Source organism: Aquarana catesbeiana, linkage group LG13 (genome assembly GCF_042186555.1).
Source record: "Aquarana catesbeiana isolate 2022-GZ linkage group LG13, ASM4218655v1, whole genome shotgun sequence".
NCBI classification, from domain to species: Eukaryota; Metazoa; Chordata; class Amphibia; order Anura; family Ranidae; genus Aquarana; species Aquarana catesbeiana.
Window position 1 is genome coordinate 212,891,411 of NC_133336.1, and position 17,356 is coordinate 212,908,766.

The following is a 17,356-nucleotide window of genomic DNA, read 5'->3' on the forward strand; positions in this document are numbered from 1 at the left end:
GTAATAAATCTCCATGTGATATTGGTGGAATTTAACATCATGATGTTAGTAAAAGATTAAAATGAGGGTTTCAGAACTGAGAGTCGGTTGTCATTCAATCTCCTCGATCTCACCCTCTGGAAATAATAATTATAATTATATGATGATTGAACTTTCCATCAATGGTCGGGGGGGACATCTTCCTGACCTTTCACGAAGTTCACTCCCAATAAGTTGATAATTACTCCTCTCTGTGATCGTGAGAAGAGGACCGGCCACCACAAAGATGGTTATTCAAAGACCCAAGGGTTGTACAATCAGATTACATAGTATATGGTCTCGCTGAAAGGAATCTTTCTTTGAGAGCTGAGAATGGTCTTCCCCATTAGAAAAACAAGAGACTCCCATCATATCACACAGAGCAAGGTGGTCTCATCCCTAATAATGAGAACAAAAAGTGGTAACCTCCTCAATTGGGACTTTAGATAGACCGACCACTCAAAACAATCTTTAATGATGAAAAAAACATATAAAACCCACAAAAGACAAAGATGCACAACATGAATTTACATAGAAAGTCATAGAAATCTTGTACACATAGTTGGTATGTAACGTAAATGAACCAGATGCCCTTTGGGATTTTATGTTTTTTTCATTATTAAAGATTGTTTTTATATCTTTGAGTGGGTGGTCTAAAGTCACAATTGAGGGGGTTACCAATTTTTTGGTCTTCCCCATTAGGGAGATTCCGCCTCTATATTTACCCTGGTGACCATGATCATTGAAAATAACTTCGCAAAATTTTGGGTTGTCACCAGAACAGGAATAGAGGGGAAATCTTCCAATGGGGCCACCGAGGATATTCTCTCACATCCTGTTTTGGATATGGAACAGGAAGTGAAGGGAAATCTTACCAATAGGATGTAGCCCCTCCCCCTTATTTTATCCAAAAATAACAGAAAAGGTTTTGCCTTTAGTTCTCCTTTATTAAATTTGTAATTTTCATTCATTATTAATTTTCATTCCTTTGTATTTTATACAGTGGATTTGGTTGTTGCCGGGAGACGTAGCAGCACCTTCCGTAGCCGGCCTCACTTTTGGGGATTGAAATTCCGATTGTATATGGCGAGGAGGTGTTTCTTCGGAAGGTTCACAAATTCGCTGTATTGTAATTCTCCATCTCGGTTTTCATCCAAAGATTGCAAAATACCCTGAGCAAAATCCAGATCCTGAGAAGACACAAAGTATCATTCCTCCAATCTACTGAATATAACGTTACATTGCACCCTTTTCATCCACCAAACCTGGGAACTGCAACATAGAAAGGGGGCTTCTCTGCTGAAGAGTTCACCTGGAGCCCCAGAACAATGACACCCTGACACTTGGGGGCCCAAGAACAATGACACCCTAACACTTGGGGCCCCCATGACAATGACACACTGACACTTGGGGGCCCCGGAACAATGACACCCTGACACTTGGGGGTCCCAGAACAATGACACCCTGACACTTGGGGGTCCCAGAACAATGACACCCTGACACTTGGGGGTCCCAGAACAATGACACCCTGACACTTGGGGGTCCCAGAACAATGACACCCTTGCACTTGAGGGCCCCAGAACAATGACTCCCTGACACTTGGGGGCTCCAGAACAAGGACATCCTGACACTTGGGGCTCCAGAACAAGGACATCCTGACACTTGGGGGTCCTAGAACAATGACACCCTGACACTTGGGGGTCCCAGAACAATGACACACTGACAATTGTGGTCCCAGAACAATGCCACCCTGACACTTGGGGTCCCAGAACAATGACACCCTGACACTTGGGGTCCCAGAACAATGACACCCTGACACTTGGGGTCCCAGAACAATGACACCCTGACACTTGGGGTCCCAGGACAATGACACCCTGGCACTTGGGGGGTCCAAGAACAATGATACCCTGACACTTTCCGGCCCCAGAACAATGACACCCTGACACTTGGGGGCCCCAGAACAAAGACACCCTGACACTTGGGGTACCAAAACAATGATACCCTGACACTTGGGGGCCCCATAACAATGACACCCTGACACTTGTGGGCCCCAGAACAAAGACACCCTGACACTTGGGGTACCAAAACAATGACACCCTGACACTTGGGGGCCCCAGAACAATGACACCCTGACAATTGGGGGGTCCCAGAACAATGACACCCTGACACTTGGGGGCCCCAGAACAATGACACCCTAACACTTGGGGCCCCCATGACAATGACACACTGACACTTGGGGGCCCCGGAACAATGACACCCTGACACTTGGGGGTCCCAGAACAATGACACCCTGACACTTGGGGGCCCCAGAACAATGACACCCTGACACTTGGGGGTCCCAGAACAATGACACCCTGACACTTGGGGGTCCCAGAACAATGACACCCTTGCACTTGAGGGCCCCAGAACAATGACTCCCTGACACTTGGGGGCTCCAGAACAAGGACATCCTGACACTTGGGGGTCCTAGAACAATGACACCCTGACACTTGGGGGTCCCAGAACAATGACACACTGACAATTGTGGTCCCAGAACAATGCCACCCTGACACTTGAGGTCCCAGAACAATGACACCCTGACACTTGGGGTCCCAGAACAATGACACCATGACACTTGGGGTCCCAGGACATTGACACCCTGACACTTGGGGGCCCCAGAACAATGACACCCTGGCACTTGGGGGGTCCAAGAACAATGACACCCTGACACTTTCCGGCCCCAGAACAATGACACCCTGACACTTGGGGGCCCCAGAACAAAGACACCCTGACACTTGGGGTACCAAAACAATGATACACTGACACTTGGGGGCCCCATAACAATGACACCCTGACACTTGTGGGCCCCAGAACAAAGACACCCTGACACTTGGGGTACCAAAACAATGACACCCTGACACTTGGGGGCCCCAGAACAATGACACCCTGACAATTGGGGGGTCCCAGAACAATGACACTCTGACACTTGGGGTCCCAGAACAATGACACCCTGACACTTGTGGTCCAAGAACAATGACACCCTGACACTTGGGGATCCCAGAACAATGACACCCTAACACTTGAGAGCCCCAGAACATTGACACCGTGACACTTGGGGGCCCCAGAACAATGACACCCTGATACTAGGGGTCCCAGAACAATGACACCCTGACACTTTGGGGCCCAAGAACAATGACACCCTGACACTTGGGGTCCCAGAACAATGACACCCTGACACTTGGGTGTCCCAGAACAATGACACCCTGACACTTGACAGAGCAAGGACACACTGACACTTGGGGGCCCCAGAACAATGACACCCTGACACTTGGGGGTCCCAAAACAATGACACCCTGACACTTGGGGGTCCAAGAACAAGGACACCATGACACTTGGGGGTGCAGAACAATTACACCCTGAAACTTTGGGGCCCTAGAACAATGACACCCTGACACTTGGGGTCCCAGAACAATGACACCCTGACACTTGGGGGGTCCCAGAACAATGACACCCTGACACTTGGGGGTCCCAGAACAATGACACCCTGACACTTGGGGGTCCCAGAACAATGACAACCTGACACTTGGGGATCCCAGAACAATGACACCCTGACACTTGGGGGCCGAAGAACAATGACACCCTGACACTTGGGGGTCCCAGAACAATGACACCCTTGCACTTGAGGGCCCCAGAACAATGACACCATGGCACTTGGGGGGTCCAAGAACAATGACACCCTGACACTTTCCAGCCGCAGAACAATGACACCCTGACACTAGGGGGCCCCAGAACAATGACACCCTGGCACTTGGGGACCCCAGAACAATGACACCCTGGCACTTGGGGGCCCCAGAACAATGACACCCTGACACTTGGAGAACCCAGAAAAAGGTCACCCTGACACTTGGGGGTCCCAGAACAATTGCACCCTGACATTTGGGAGTCCCAGAACAATGACACCCTGACACTTGGGGCCCCAGAACAATGACACCCTGGCACTTGGGGGGTCCCAGAACAATGACACCCTGACACTTGGGGCCCCAGAAAAATGACACCCTGACAATTGTGGGTCCCAGAACAATGACACCCTGACACTTGGGCCCCAGAACAATGACACCCTGGCACTTGGGGGCCCCAGAATAATTATACCCTGATACTTTGGGGTCCCAGAACAAAGACACCCTGACACTTGGGGGTCCCAAAACAATGACACACTGACATTTGTGGTCCCAGAACAATGCCACCCTGACACTTGGGGTCCCAGAACAATGACACCCTGACACTTGGGGTCCCAGAACAATGACACCATGACACTTGGGGTCCCAGAACATTGACACCCTGACACTTGGGGGCCCCAGAACAATGACACCCTGGCACTTGGGGGGTCCAAGAACAATGACACCCTGACACTTTCTGGCCCCAGAACAATGACACCCTGACACTTGGGGGCCCCAGAACAAAGACACCCTGACACTTGGGGTACCAAAACAATGATACCCTGACACTTGGGGGCCCCATAACAATGACACCCTGACACTTGTGGGCCCCAGAACAAAGACACCCTGACACTTGGGGGGTCCCAGAACAATGACACCCTGACACTTGGGGTCCCAGAACAATGACACACTGACACTTGTGGTCCAAGAACAATGACACCCTGACACTTGGGGATCCCAGAACAATGATACCCTGACACTTGGGGTCCCAGAACAATGACACCCTGACACTTGGGGTCCCAGAACAATGACACACTGACACTTGTGGTCCAAGAACAATGACACCCTGACACTTGGGGATCCCAGAACAATGACACCCTGACACTTGGGGGTCCCAGAACAATGATACCCTGATACTTTGGGGCCCCAGAACAATTACACCTTGACACTTGGGGGCCCCAGAACAAAGACACCCTGACACTTGGGGTACCAAAACAATGATACCCTGACACTTGGGGGCCCCATAACAATGACACCCTGACACTTGTGGGCCCCAGAACAAAGACACCCTGACACTTGGGGTACCAAAACAATGACACCCTGACACTTGGGGGCCCCATAACAATGACACCCTGACACTTGTGGGCCCCAGAACAAAGACACCCTGACACTTGGGGTACCAAAACAATGACACCCTGATACTTTGGGGCCCCAGAACAATTACACCTTGACACTTGGGGGCCCCATAACAATGACACCCTGACACTTGTGGGCCCCAGAACAAAGACACCCTGACACTTGGGGTACCAAAACAATGACACCCTGACACTTGGGGGCCCCAGAACAATGACACCCTGACAATTGGGGGGCCCCAGAACAATGACACCCTGACACTTGGGGTCCCAGAACAATGACACCCTGACACTTGTGGTCCAAGAACAATGATACCCTGACACTTGGGGGCTCCAGAACATTGACACCCTGACACTTGGGGGCCCCAGCACAATGATACCCTGACACTCGGGGTCCCAGAACATTGACACCCTAATACTTTGGGGCCCCAGAACAATGACGCCCTGAAACTTGGGGCCCCAGTACAATGACACCCTGACACTTAGGGGCCCCAGAACAATGACACCCTGACAATTGGGGTCCCAGAACAATGACACCCTGACACTTGGGGGTCCCAGAACAAGGACATCCTGACACTTAGGGGCCCTAGAACAATGACACCCTGACACTTGGGGGTCCCAGAACAATGACATCCTGACACTTGGGGGTCTATATTATAATGTAAATGATTTTCTTACTTTGAGAGGATTCAGCATCGCAAATTCCATCAGCTCATTTGCATTTATAGTTTTCATATTTCCTTCCTTGTTTGCGAACGTATTAAATGTTTCCACCGAAATCTGTGGATCCCTCTCAGGAAACTGGTACTGTACAAACATATGAGGAGGTTCCATCATCTGATCTCCAACCTCCCCATCCACTAATATTGTTATTATACATTTATATAGCGCTGACATACAGTGGGGGAAAAAAGTATTTAGTCACCACCAATTGTGCAAGTTCTCTCACTTAAAAAGATGAGAGAGGCCTGTAATTGTCATCATAGGTATACCTCAACTATGAGAGACAAAATGTGGAAACAAATCCAATCACATTGTCTGATTTTTGAAAGAATTTATTTGCAAATTATGGTGGAAAATAAGTATTTGGTCTCCTACAAACAAGCGAGATTTCCGTCTCTCACAGACCTGTATCTTCTTCTATAAGAGGCTCCTCTGTCCTCCACTCATTACCTGTATTAATGGCACCTGTTTGAACTTGTTATCAGTATAAAAGACACCTGTCCACAACCTCAAACAGTCACACTCCAAACTCCACTATGGTGAAGACCAAAGAGCTGTCGAAGGACACCAGAAACAAAATTGTAGACCTGCACCAGGCTGGGAAGACATCAACTGTGGGAGCAATAATTAGAAAATGGAAGACATACAAGACCACTGATAATCTCTCTCGATCTGGGGATCCACGCAAGATCTCACCCGGTGTGGTCAAAATGATCACAAGATCACAAGAGCAAAAATCCCAGAACCACACGGGGGACCTAGTGAATGACCTGCAGAGAGCTGGGACCAATGTAATAAAGGCTACTATCAGTAACACACTACGCCGCCAGGTACTCAGATCCTGCAGTGCCAAACGTGTCCCCCTGCTTAAGCCAGTACATGTCCGGGCCCGTCTGAGATTTGCTAGAGAGCATTTGGATGATCCAGAAGAGGATTGGGAGAATGTCATATGGTCAGATGAAACCAAAGTAGAACTGTTTGGTAGAAACACAACTTGTCGTGTTTGGAGGAGAGAGAATGCTGAGTTGCAACCAAAGATCACCATACCTACTGTGAAGCATGGGGGTGGCAACATCATGCTTTGGGGCTGCTTCTCTGCAAAGGGAACAGGACGACTGATCCGTGTACAAGAATGAATGGGGCCATGTATCGTGAGATTTTGAGTGCAAACCTCCTCCCATCAGCAAGGGCATTGAGGATGAAACATGACTGGGTCTTTCAGCATGACAATGATCCCAAACACACCACCCGGGCAACGGAGTGGCTTCGTAGGAAGCATTTCAAGGTCCTGGAGTGGCCTAGCCAGTCTCCAGATCTCAACCCCATAGAAAACCTTTGGAGGGAGTTGAAAGTCCGTGTTGCCCAGTGACAGCCCCAAAACATTACTGCTCTAGAGGAGATCTACATGGAGGAATGGACCAACATACCAGCAACAGTGTGTGACAACCTTGTGAAGACTTACAGAAAACGCTTGACCTCTTTCATTGCCAACAAAGGATATATAACAAAGTATTGAGATGAACTTTTGATATTGACCAAATACTTATATTCCACCATAATTTGCAAATAAATTCTTTCAAAAATCAGATAATGTGATTGTCTGGATTTGTTTCCACATGTTGTCTCTCATAGTTGAGGTCTACCTATGATGACAATTACAGGCCTCTCTCATCTTTTTAAGTGGGAGAACTTGCACAATTGGTGGCTGACTAAATACTTTTTCTTTCTCGAACATCACGGGACACAGAGCCACAGTAATTACTGATGGGTTATATAGGTATCACTGGTGATTGGACACTGGCACACCCTATCAGGAAGTTCAACCCCCTATATAATCCCTCCCCCTTGCAGGCATACCTCAGTTTTTACGCCAGTGTCTTAGGTGATGGACGTGTAAAGATGTCCTGTGCTGAGCTCCAAAGGGAATATTCTAAGATCCTATACTGGGGCAAGCCAGGTGAACCGGATCCATTCAAAGTGTCTTTTCATGGCTGAATTGAATGGTACCCGGGCCTCGTGTCCGAAGAAACGAGGTTTTACCCGTAACACTTCTCTTTTTAGAGAGCTGGACCCCGCAGATCAGAAAATGGCTTTAAACTTCCTAATTTCTGGCAGGGTGCTTTACGGTCCCAGAACTGTTGGATCCCCCTATTCGTAGGGGGGCCCCAGTCTCTGACGGTTTTTTCAAATGGAGCCCACTGTGAGAGGTGAAGATTGGGTCTGTGTAAACAGCACCCTGCGGCTGGATAAGGTAAGAGGAGATTCCACAGAATTTTTGAGTTCTAGTGGCTTTTCTCCTTTAAGGTAAATGCATGCTATGCCTATTGTGACCACCGGGGGCTGCCAAGAGCACAAACCTTCACATGCTGACTGTCTGTCTCAGTGTTTTCATCGCTGTTCATGTGTTCAGCGTCTCAGGCCGGCTGCAAAGGTAAGATATAAGGGGGATTTCTCATGTTTGAATGTTCCCCCCAGGCTAGAAAGAGGCCGCAGGGGTCTAGAAAGTGGTTATACCACTCGGGCTCTGTGGCCTCAGGCCACCATCTCTGACTATAGCCGTTCAGGCAGATCTTACTACCAGCCTCTCTCCCTCCTCCCCCGCCCCCAGCTTTCCTCCAGAAGCATGACAGGAGAGTCGGCCAGCGCAGGAAGCGCTCGTTTTTTTCATAACTCGAGGGGGGGTGGTAGAGGGGGGGCGGGACGTCAGCACAGAGTGCTTAGACTCCCACTCAGGCCAGCTGCAGGCTATTAAAGGCACTCTGTACAGGTGCACTCAGCCTTTGGAGAGACACAGAGCTGACGGTCGCATGTAAGGTGGGACACAGGCATTCTCCTAGGCAGCATTTACTGAAGTAACACCAGACTGAGCATTGGGTAGCAAGGCTTTCAGCCAGACTACATCGCTCAGCAGGCAGTGTTCATTTGTATACCTCACACCTTGTTGCTTTGCACTATGGGTAGAAGAGGTTCAAGCACCCCAGTAACCAGAGACACTAGGGGATCTTGTTCAGGTTCTGAGGGCCCCCTGTCGGCAGCATCCTCCCCCTAAAGATGGGCCAGGGATGGCTAGCCAGGGAGAGCCATCGGGGTCAGGGGCTACACCTGCTTCTGGCACTTTAGCCCCTGTATATATTACACAAGAGGTTTTTTCCTCAACCATTAATGGTCTAGAGGAAAGATTAATGGCCATGATTACGTCTTCACTCAGTAAAAGAAAGCGCACTAGGCCTTCCTCTGTTCCCCAAGACCCTCAGACAGAGAAGGTCTGGGATAAAGGAGATGAATCCCTTTCAGAGGATCAGGATGGGACGGATGATTCCTCTTCGGAGGAATCAGGTGGAGAGGGACCCTCTGTGACTTCCCAAGAGGAGAAATTCTTAGTGCAGATCCTCACTGGATTGGTCCGCTCCACATTTAAGTTGCCCCACCTGAAACTGCTAAAGAATCCTCTTCTGCTTTGGGGTCACTGAAACCTTTCCAAGCAGCACATGCTTTTCCTGTTCATAATTTACTTGAAAAGCTCATTTATTCTGAGTGGGATCACCCAGACAAATGTTTTTTTCCGCCGAGAAAGTTTTCAACACTTTATCCGATGGAAGAAAAGTTTATTAAAATGTGGGGAATACTGGCTATTGATGCCGCCATTTCCTCTGTAAATAATAGCCTGACTTGTCCTGTAGACAATGCTCAGATGCTCAGGGATCCTGTAGATAAAAGGATGGAATCCCTATTGAAGGATGTTTTCTCCTTAGCAGGATCAGTGGCTCAACCTGCAGTAGCAGCGATTGGAGTCTGTCAATACTTAAGAGACCATGTTAAGCAGGTCATCAAAGTATTACCTGAACAGCAGGCCCAGGGGTTTGCTAACCTTCCAGTGGCCTTATGCTTTGTGGTTGACGCCATTAGAGATTCTATTGTGCAAACCTCCCGTCTTTCACTGGGGTTGGTGCATATACGTAGAATCCTATGGTTGAAAAATTGGTCAGCCGAAGAACCATGTAAGAAGCTACTGGCTGGGTTTCCATTTCGTGGTGCAAGGTTGTTTGGAGAGGACTTGGATAACTATATCAAGAGAATCTCTTGTGGGAAAAGCACTCTCTTACCTGTCAAGAAGAAGAGTAAGCGTCCCCTCTTTCAAACGGACTCTTTCCCCAGCGCCGGGGGCTACAGCCTCCTGGCAGTCTCGACGGCCGCCTCCATCGGGGTCCAGAGACAAGAGTCAACCCCAGGGACAAAAGAAGTCCTGGGGGAAGAAGCCTACTAGGCAAAACACTAAGACCTCTGCATGAGGGGGCGCCCCCGCTCTCTCGAGTGGAGGGAAGACTGCAACAGTTCTCAGAGCTCTGGCAGGAGGATTTCCAGGACAGATGGGTAATCTCCACGGTAACCTTAGGGTACAAGCTGGAGTTTCAGGAATTCCCCTCTCCTCGGTTCCTCAGATCAAATGTCCCCAGAGACCCAGAGAAGAAGCAGTCGCTCCTTCTAGCGTTTAGAGCGACTTTTGTCGCAGGAGGTCATTATGATAGTTCCCGCAAAGGACCAGGGATTGGGCTTCTATTCCAACCTTTTTACGGTCCAAAAGCCAAATGGGGATGTCAGGCCCATTCTGGACTGATTCCTAAGGATTCAATCCTTCCGCATGGAATCAATTCGAACAGTAGTTCACACCCTGCAGGGAGAATTTCTGGCATCAATAGACATCAGAGATGCATATCTGCATGTGCCCATTTTTCCTGCTCATCAGAAGTTTCTGCGTTTCGAGGTAGGAGGGCGCCATTTCCAGTTTGTGGCTCTGCCTTTCGGGATAGCCACTGCACCTCGAGTGTTCACAAAGATCTTGGCTCCTCCTCTGGCCAGATTAAGGGCTCAGGGTATAGCTGTCATAGCATACCTAGACGACCGGCTCTTGATAGACCGGTCGGTAGCCTCTTTGAATGGAAACTTGAGGACCACAGTCAGGTATCTAGAACACCTGGGTTGGATCCTCAACTTAGAAAAGTCTTTCCTAAAACCAGTAAGAAGACTGGAGTATTTAGGTCTGATTATAGATAGAAGCCAGGAGAAAATATTTCTACCCCAGGCAAAGATCACTGCTTTAAGAGAGCTGATTCTGGCAGTAAGGACCAAGAAGGGTCCCTCAGTCTGCCTTTGTATGAGGCTACTAGGGAAGATGGTGTCTTCATTCAAAGCAGTTCTCTATGCTCAGTTTCACTCAAGAATGCTGCAACACAGTATTCTGTCGGCCTGGAACAAGAAAGTTCAGGCATTAGACTTTCGATGCACCAGTCGCATGCGGTGCGTCAGAGCCTCAATTGGTGGCTCAGACCCGAAAACCTGCAGAAGGGGAAATCCTTTCTACCGGTTACCTGGACGGTGGTAACAACAGATGCCAGTCTGTCAGGTTGGAGAGCAGTTCTGGAACAGGCTGCGGTCCAAGGGGTATGGTCCAAGACAGAGAGGACCTTACCCATCAACATTCTGGAGATCCAGGTGATACATCTAGCTCTAAAAGCCTGGATTATCAGGCTACAGGGTTGTCCGGTCAGGATCCAGTCCGACAATGCCACAGCAGTGGCTTATGTCAATCATCAGGGAGGCACCCGGAGCCGAGCTGCTCAAAAGGAGGTGAACCAGATCTTAGTCTGGGCAGAGATGCATGTGTCATGCATATCGGCAGTTTTCATCCCGGGAATAGAGAATTGGCAGGTGGACTATCTAAGTCACCAGCATTTACTTCCAGGGGAATGGTCTTTGCATCCCGACGTCTTTTGGGCCATATGCCAAAGATGGGGGGTTCCAGATGTAGATCTCTTTGCATCCCGATTCAACAAAAAGATAGACAGATTTCTGGCAAGGACAAAAGATCCTCTTGCATGCGGGACGGATGCGTTGGTGATTCCGTGGCATCAGTTCTCACTGATTTACGCATTCCCGCCTATTCTGCTACTACCACGACTCCTTCGCAGGATCAGGCAGGAAAGGAAGTCGGTACTTCTGGTGGCCCCCGCTTGGCCCAGAAGGACTTGGTATGCAGAAATAGTAAGGATGACAGTAGGTTCCCCGTGGACCCTACCGGTACGCCCAGACCTGTTATCTCAAGGTCCAGTGTTCCATCCTGCCTTAAAAAAGCGCAATTTGATGGTTTGGCTATTGAGACCCACGTTCTGAAGAGTCGTGGGCTCTCAGGTCCTGTCATATCTACTTTGATTAATGCAAGGTAGCCAGCTTCCAGGATGATTTATCATAGAGTCTGGAAAGCTTATATAACCTGGTGTGAATCCAGAGGTTGGCATCCCAGGAAATATGTCATAGGTAGAATTCTTGATTTTCTACAATTAGGATTAGAGATGAAGCTGGCCTTGAGTACCATCAAGGGCCAGGTCTCTGCTTTATAGTATTATTTCAGCGGCCACTTGCTTCGCATTCTTTGGTCCGAAACTTTATGCAGGGGGTGATGCGTCTTAATCCTCCGGTTAAAGCGCCCCTAAACCCCTGGGACTTGAGCTTGGTCCTGGCTGTGTTACAGAAACAGCCTTTTGAACCAATAAGTCAGATTCCTTTGGTCTTGTTGACAAGGAAGTAAATTTTTCTAGTGGTCATCTCTTCTGCTAGAAGAGTATCAGAATTAGCAGCTCTTTCCTGTAAGGAGCCTTATTTGATTATACACAAGGATAGAGTGGTACTACGCCCTCATCCTAGTTTTTTACGAAGGTGGTTTCTGATTTTCATTGAAACCAAGACATTGTTCTACCTTCCTTTTTTCCAGATCCCTGTTTTTCGGAAGAGAGATCTCTACATTCGTTGGATGTAGTAAGAGCAGTTAAGGCCTATCTAGAGGCAACTGCTCAGATCCGCAAGACGGATGTTTTGTTTGTGCTGCCAGAGGGTCCCAATAGAGGACAGGCAGCGTCAAAAGCGACCATTTCTAAATGGATTTGACAGTTGATCATTCAAGCTTACGGTTTGAAACAGAAGATTCCTCCGTTTCAGATCAGGGCACATTCCACAAGGGCTATTGGTGCTTCTTGGGCAGTGCATCCCCGGGCCTCTATGGCTCAAATCTGCAAGACCGCAACCTGGTCTTCAGTCCATACATTCACCAGATTCTATCAGGTGGATGTGAGAAGGCATGAGTATATCGCCTTTGGGCGTAGTGTGCTGCAGGCAGCGGTACAGGGTCTTTAGGTCTGATTGCACCCTACTGGGTCGTGGTTCCCCCCCTCAGGTAGCATTGCTCTGGGACATCCCATCAGTAATTACTGTGGCTCTGTGTCCCGTGATGTTCGAGAAAGAAGATAGGATTTTTAAAACAGCTTACCTGTAAAATCCTTTTCTTTCGAAGGACATCACGGGACACAGAGGTCCCGCCCCTCTTCTAATACACTATATTGCTTGGCTACAAAACTGAGGTATCCCTGCAAGGGGGAGGGATTATATAGGGGGTTGAACTTCCTGATAGGGTGTGCCAGTGTCCAATCACCAGTGATACCTATATAACCCATCAGTAATTACTGTGGCTCTGTGTCCCGTGATGTCCTTCGAAAGAAAAGGATTTTACAGGTAAGCTGTTTTAAAAAATCCTATTTTTGTCCCACTGTATACCGCAGTGCTGTAAGAGATCACTGAGCCAATCACATCAGTCTCTGTACCAGAGGAGCTTACACTCTAATGTCCCCTCCCCCACAGTTACAGTTTTCTATGCCTCCTATTAATAACAATTGTGTTATGAGGAAAGGTGGGTACTCACCTTGGTAGTGAGGATAGGTGGGTACTCCACTTGCGAAATGTGGAAAGGTAGGCACTCCCTCTGTAAAATGAGGAAAGGTAGGTACACACCCTGTATAATGAGGAAAGGTAGGTACTCCCCCTGGTAGTGAGGAAAAGTAGGTACTCCCCTTGTATAATGAGGAAAGGTAGGTACTCCCCTTGTATAATGAGGAAAGGTAGGTACTCCCCCTGTATAATGAGGAAAGGTAGGTACTCCCCCTGTATAATGAGGAGAGGTAGGTACTCACCTTGGTGCTGTAGGCAGAGAAGAGACTCAGAAAGATCAGAAGACAGAACATTTTGTTGGTGGGTTTGAGGATTACAGTCTGGGGATGGGGAGAAGAGAACACAATGATGATGGGTGAGGACGGGTAATATAAACTCTCTATAGGTAATATAACTTACCATGGTGATCGATGTGACGGCACACACTATGCTGGGTACAGGTGTGAGGAGACTTTTATATGAACTGAAATCTGGTCAGACCCTCCTCTCCCCACCCCCTTTATGTGTATTATATTCCTTGTGTGGACACACCCAGCTCTGTACTGATACCTCTATACAGGTGATCCACACTCCAATGACTTGTCCTGCGACTTGAGACTGCAAAGTCACATGATAACTCGTTCCCCATGATTTCCAATGACAACCATTCATATTAGTATGACTTCATGTCGTGCCGACTTCAAAGTAGTCTCTGCACTGCTTTGGTCCGACTTTGATGCGAGTTACACAGGCATTCCCTAAAATCGCGGACGCAAAATCACGGCAAAGTTGCGTGACTTTGTAGTCGTGGTAGTGTGAAAGGGGCCTAACTAGCTTGATAAAACATTCTTCTCACCACTGAGCCCAGCTCTATCTCCAACTTCACACTGCAAAAGGTTCCACAGGAAGGAACCTTTTATAGTGTGGGGTGAGACTATGAGCACTGAGCCATGATTGGGCACAGGTCCGTCTTTAATATTGATTGGACCCTGGGCAAAAAATTTCTTGGGCCCCCCATTTATTTCACTCTCTACCTGTTCTGAGACATACAATAAATAGCACCTAGACTTAAAATCAGTTTACTGTATCAGATCAGGCAGCAATTGTGATTGGTTGCCAGCGGTTACAGCATATCAATACTGCTTACTGACTGGTTGCTAGAGGTTACAGCACACATTACAGCTCACTGATTAGTTGCTAGAGGTTACAGCAAATGATTTTTGCTTGTTAATTGGTTGCTAGAGATTACTGTACAGTAATACTGCTCACTGATTGGCTGCTAGAGGTTACAGCACATCATCTCCTCACTGCAGGGGAGCATGATATACATGATATGCATATGAATGCCGCCTTTATTTACATATCAATGCCACCGGCCATAGCCATTTACTTAGCAATGCCGCCACTATTTACATATGAATGCCGGTTATTTACATGTAAACACGGGGTCTGCAGGTGAGTCATCTGTACACAACAACAGGGCAGATCTGGGCAGCATTAGTACCAGCACTTCACACTGAGATATAGGGACACAGCTGGGAACTAAACCTTCAAGGGACAAGGGAATTTAAACTGGGATAGTTGGCAAGTGTGAGGCAGCTGATTTGGGCCCCACCACAATGACAGGGCCCAAGGCAGCTGCCCCTTTTGCCCTGCCTTAAAGACGGCCCTGATTGGGCAAAGTCATAACTTTGCCCAATCAGAGCTCTCACAGTGCTCTTTTCCCTGACTGGGCAAAGCCTTGACTGCTGGTCAGGTGCATTGCTTCAGCCAAGCATTGCTTCAGCCAAGCAGAGCTGTTAAAAACGCACTGTGTGGCACGCAAGTGCATTGTGGGGCGCTTGAAGGGAGAAAATGCAAACACCTGAAAGGGCGATGTTTGGGGCCGAACTGATGCTTGGCCCGAACAGCTTATCTAAACACCATGGTCTACAGAACAAGCAGGAGAATAAGAGAGCTTGGTTAGGGTCGATTGACTTCCAGTTGGCTTGTGTTCCAGTGTTGGTGTCTTTTCTTTTACCGGCAGCCACATCTGGGTTTTACCTGGAGTGTGGTGGCTGCATCATATGACACATCACAGGTAGAGTTGTCACCTCATCCCTTTAAACCCGAACACCTTTGAATTACACAGGTTCTGAGGCTAATTAAATGCAGATAAGGTACCACGTGAGTTTAATTACCACCTTAATCAGCCACAGAACCTGTGTAATTAATATGTGTTCAAGTTTAAAGGGATGAGTTGGTAACCATAATCACCGGGCTGCATCCTCTATTTAAAATCAAGTGGGACGTTGTGTCGGTGCTTGAGCAGGGAGTCCATGTTCCTCTAGAACTTTTGTGCCTGCAACTCCCCTAAAAGGTACGGAAGCGTTCCTCTACAACTGTAAGACCTTTAAACCTCCGTAGCCCCCTGCAACTTTCACTAATCTACACAGCAGTCCCTTTTGAGCCTTGGCATCCCCATCTGCCATCCATTCTCTGCAGCACCACCTCTGTACCCGCAGTCTCCACAACATCCGCACTCTGAACCTGGGCTACACCCAATACCAGGGCAAGACCTTCTAGAACCCAAGAAGAATGAAGCCAAAATGTGCAGTGTTGAGGCAGGCAATGCTTTATATTTGCACCTAGAGTGGCCGGGGCGGCACAGGGAACATAATTGGCCACCACTGTCCACCAGGGCTAGTCTTGACACTTTCCGGTCCATGGAAAACTGAATATAAAAGGGAAAAAGATGTGACACGGTTCCACCAGTGTTGTTTAGCTATCAGGAGCTTTGGGAAGACAGCTTTTCATTAACGTTATTGGAACCAATTTTGGTTTTATCTGTAAACTAGTTATAACTCATAAAAAGTGCAAATTGTATTCTTTTGTAAAGTCACTAGAATGAGGTCTGTGGCACAGATTCTGGTTCTGTCTATTTTTGTTATGTGACAGATCACTGTGCTGGTTCTGTTCCCCCAATGCCTATTATGATTAAATCTCAATCATGTAACTATGATAGACCACCCACATCCCATCCTGCAGATATGCAATCCTTCTCCGTCTCACCATTAGGGACTACAAGGATTACACCGGGACTACACCGTATGATGTCAGCCTAATGAGGATTTTTTTACTCGGGATGTATGATTTTGGCAAATGGGCTCAATACATCTTTATTTGAGCATCTTGCTGTACCCAAAGGTCTACCGCCTGCTCCTGTTCTCCATTCCATAAGATAAATAAAACCAGTACTTACTGGGAATTAATGAATTGTTCTGTCTGCTCTTCCAATAATGAATGCCAGAGATGCGGGACCTCAGGCAAGTTCTGAACAATCGGTGATCTTTACCTGAACAAACTAATAGTCACAGTACAGGCCGGCCTCACAGTACATCTCATCCTCATTGAACTGTTTATCTGTATTTGTCAACATCAACGTCACGTCACATGCTGATGTTTGTCTTTAACCCGTAATGTGACCTGTACATAACAGAATGCATCTAAAAACCCAAGAGAATACGGGGCATTACATTAACAAAAGATTATAAGCCCTGAGACTTGGGGGTCCCAGAACCATGGAACCCGGGGGTCCCAAAACAATGACACCCGGACACTTGGGTGTCCCAGAACAATGACATCCGGACACTTGGGAGTTCCAGAACAATGACACCCGGAAACTCAGGAATATTGGTATTGGATTATGGTCATTGGTAATCTATAGATATATTGATGCAGAAAACAGAAACACAGAAGCATTTAAAGCAGTGTTCATCAACCCTGTCCTCAGGGCCCACTAACAGGCCAGGTTTTATGTATTACCTTGGGGAGATG

At 48.0% G+C, this 17,356-nt stretch overlaps 1 protein-coding gene across 2 annotated transcripts; it reads right to left on the reverse strand.

Moving 5' to 3' along the window:
* Nucleotides 1-764: 764 nt before the first annotated feature.
* Nucleotides 765-16,899, reverse strand: LOC141116354 (protein S100-A13-like). 2 transcript variants are annotated; one of them, XM_073608586.1, is made up of 5 exons: nucleotides 16,782-16,889; nucleotides 13,804-13,881; nucleotides 13,536-13,595; nucleotides 5,744-5,872; nucleotides 770-1,208 (listed from the first exon to the last, which is right to left on the reverse strand). In XM_073608586.1, the coding sequence occupies exons 2-5, from the start codon at nucleotides 13,852-13,854 to the stop codon at nucleotides 1,071-1,073; spliced, it is 378 nt and encodes a 125-aa protein (XP_073464687.1). In that variant the 5' UTR covers nucleotides 13,855-13,881; nucleotides 16,782-16,889; the 3' UTR covers nucleotides 770-1,070. The 2 variants fall into 2 exon arrangements, with proteins under 2 accessions (XP_073464688.1, XP_073464687.1); XM_073608587.1 differs by lacking the exon at nucleotides 13,536-13,595 and having other exon boundaries at nucleotides 765-1,208; nucleotides 16,782-16,899.
* Between the last annotated feature and the right edge of the window lie 457 nt (nucleotides 16,900-17,356).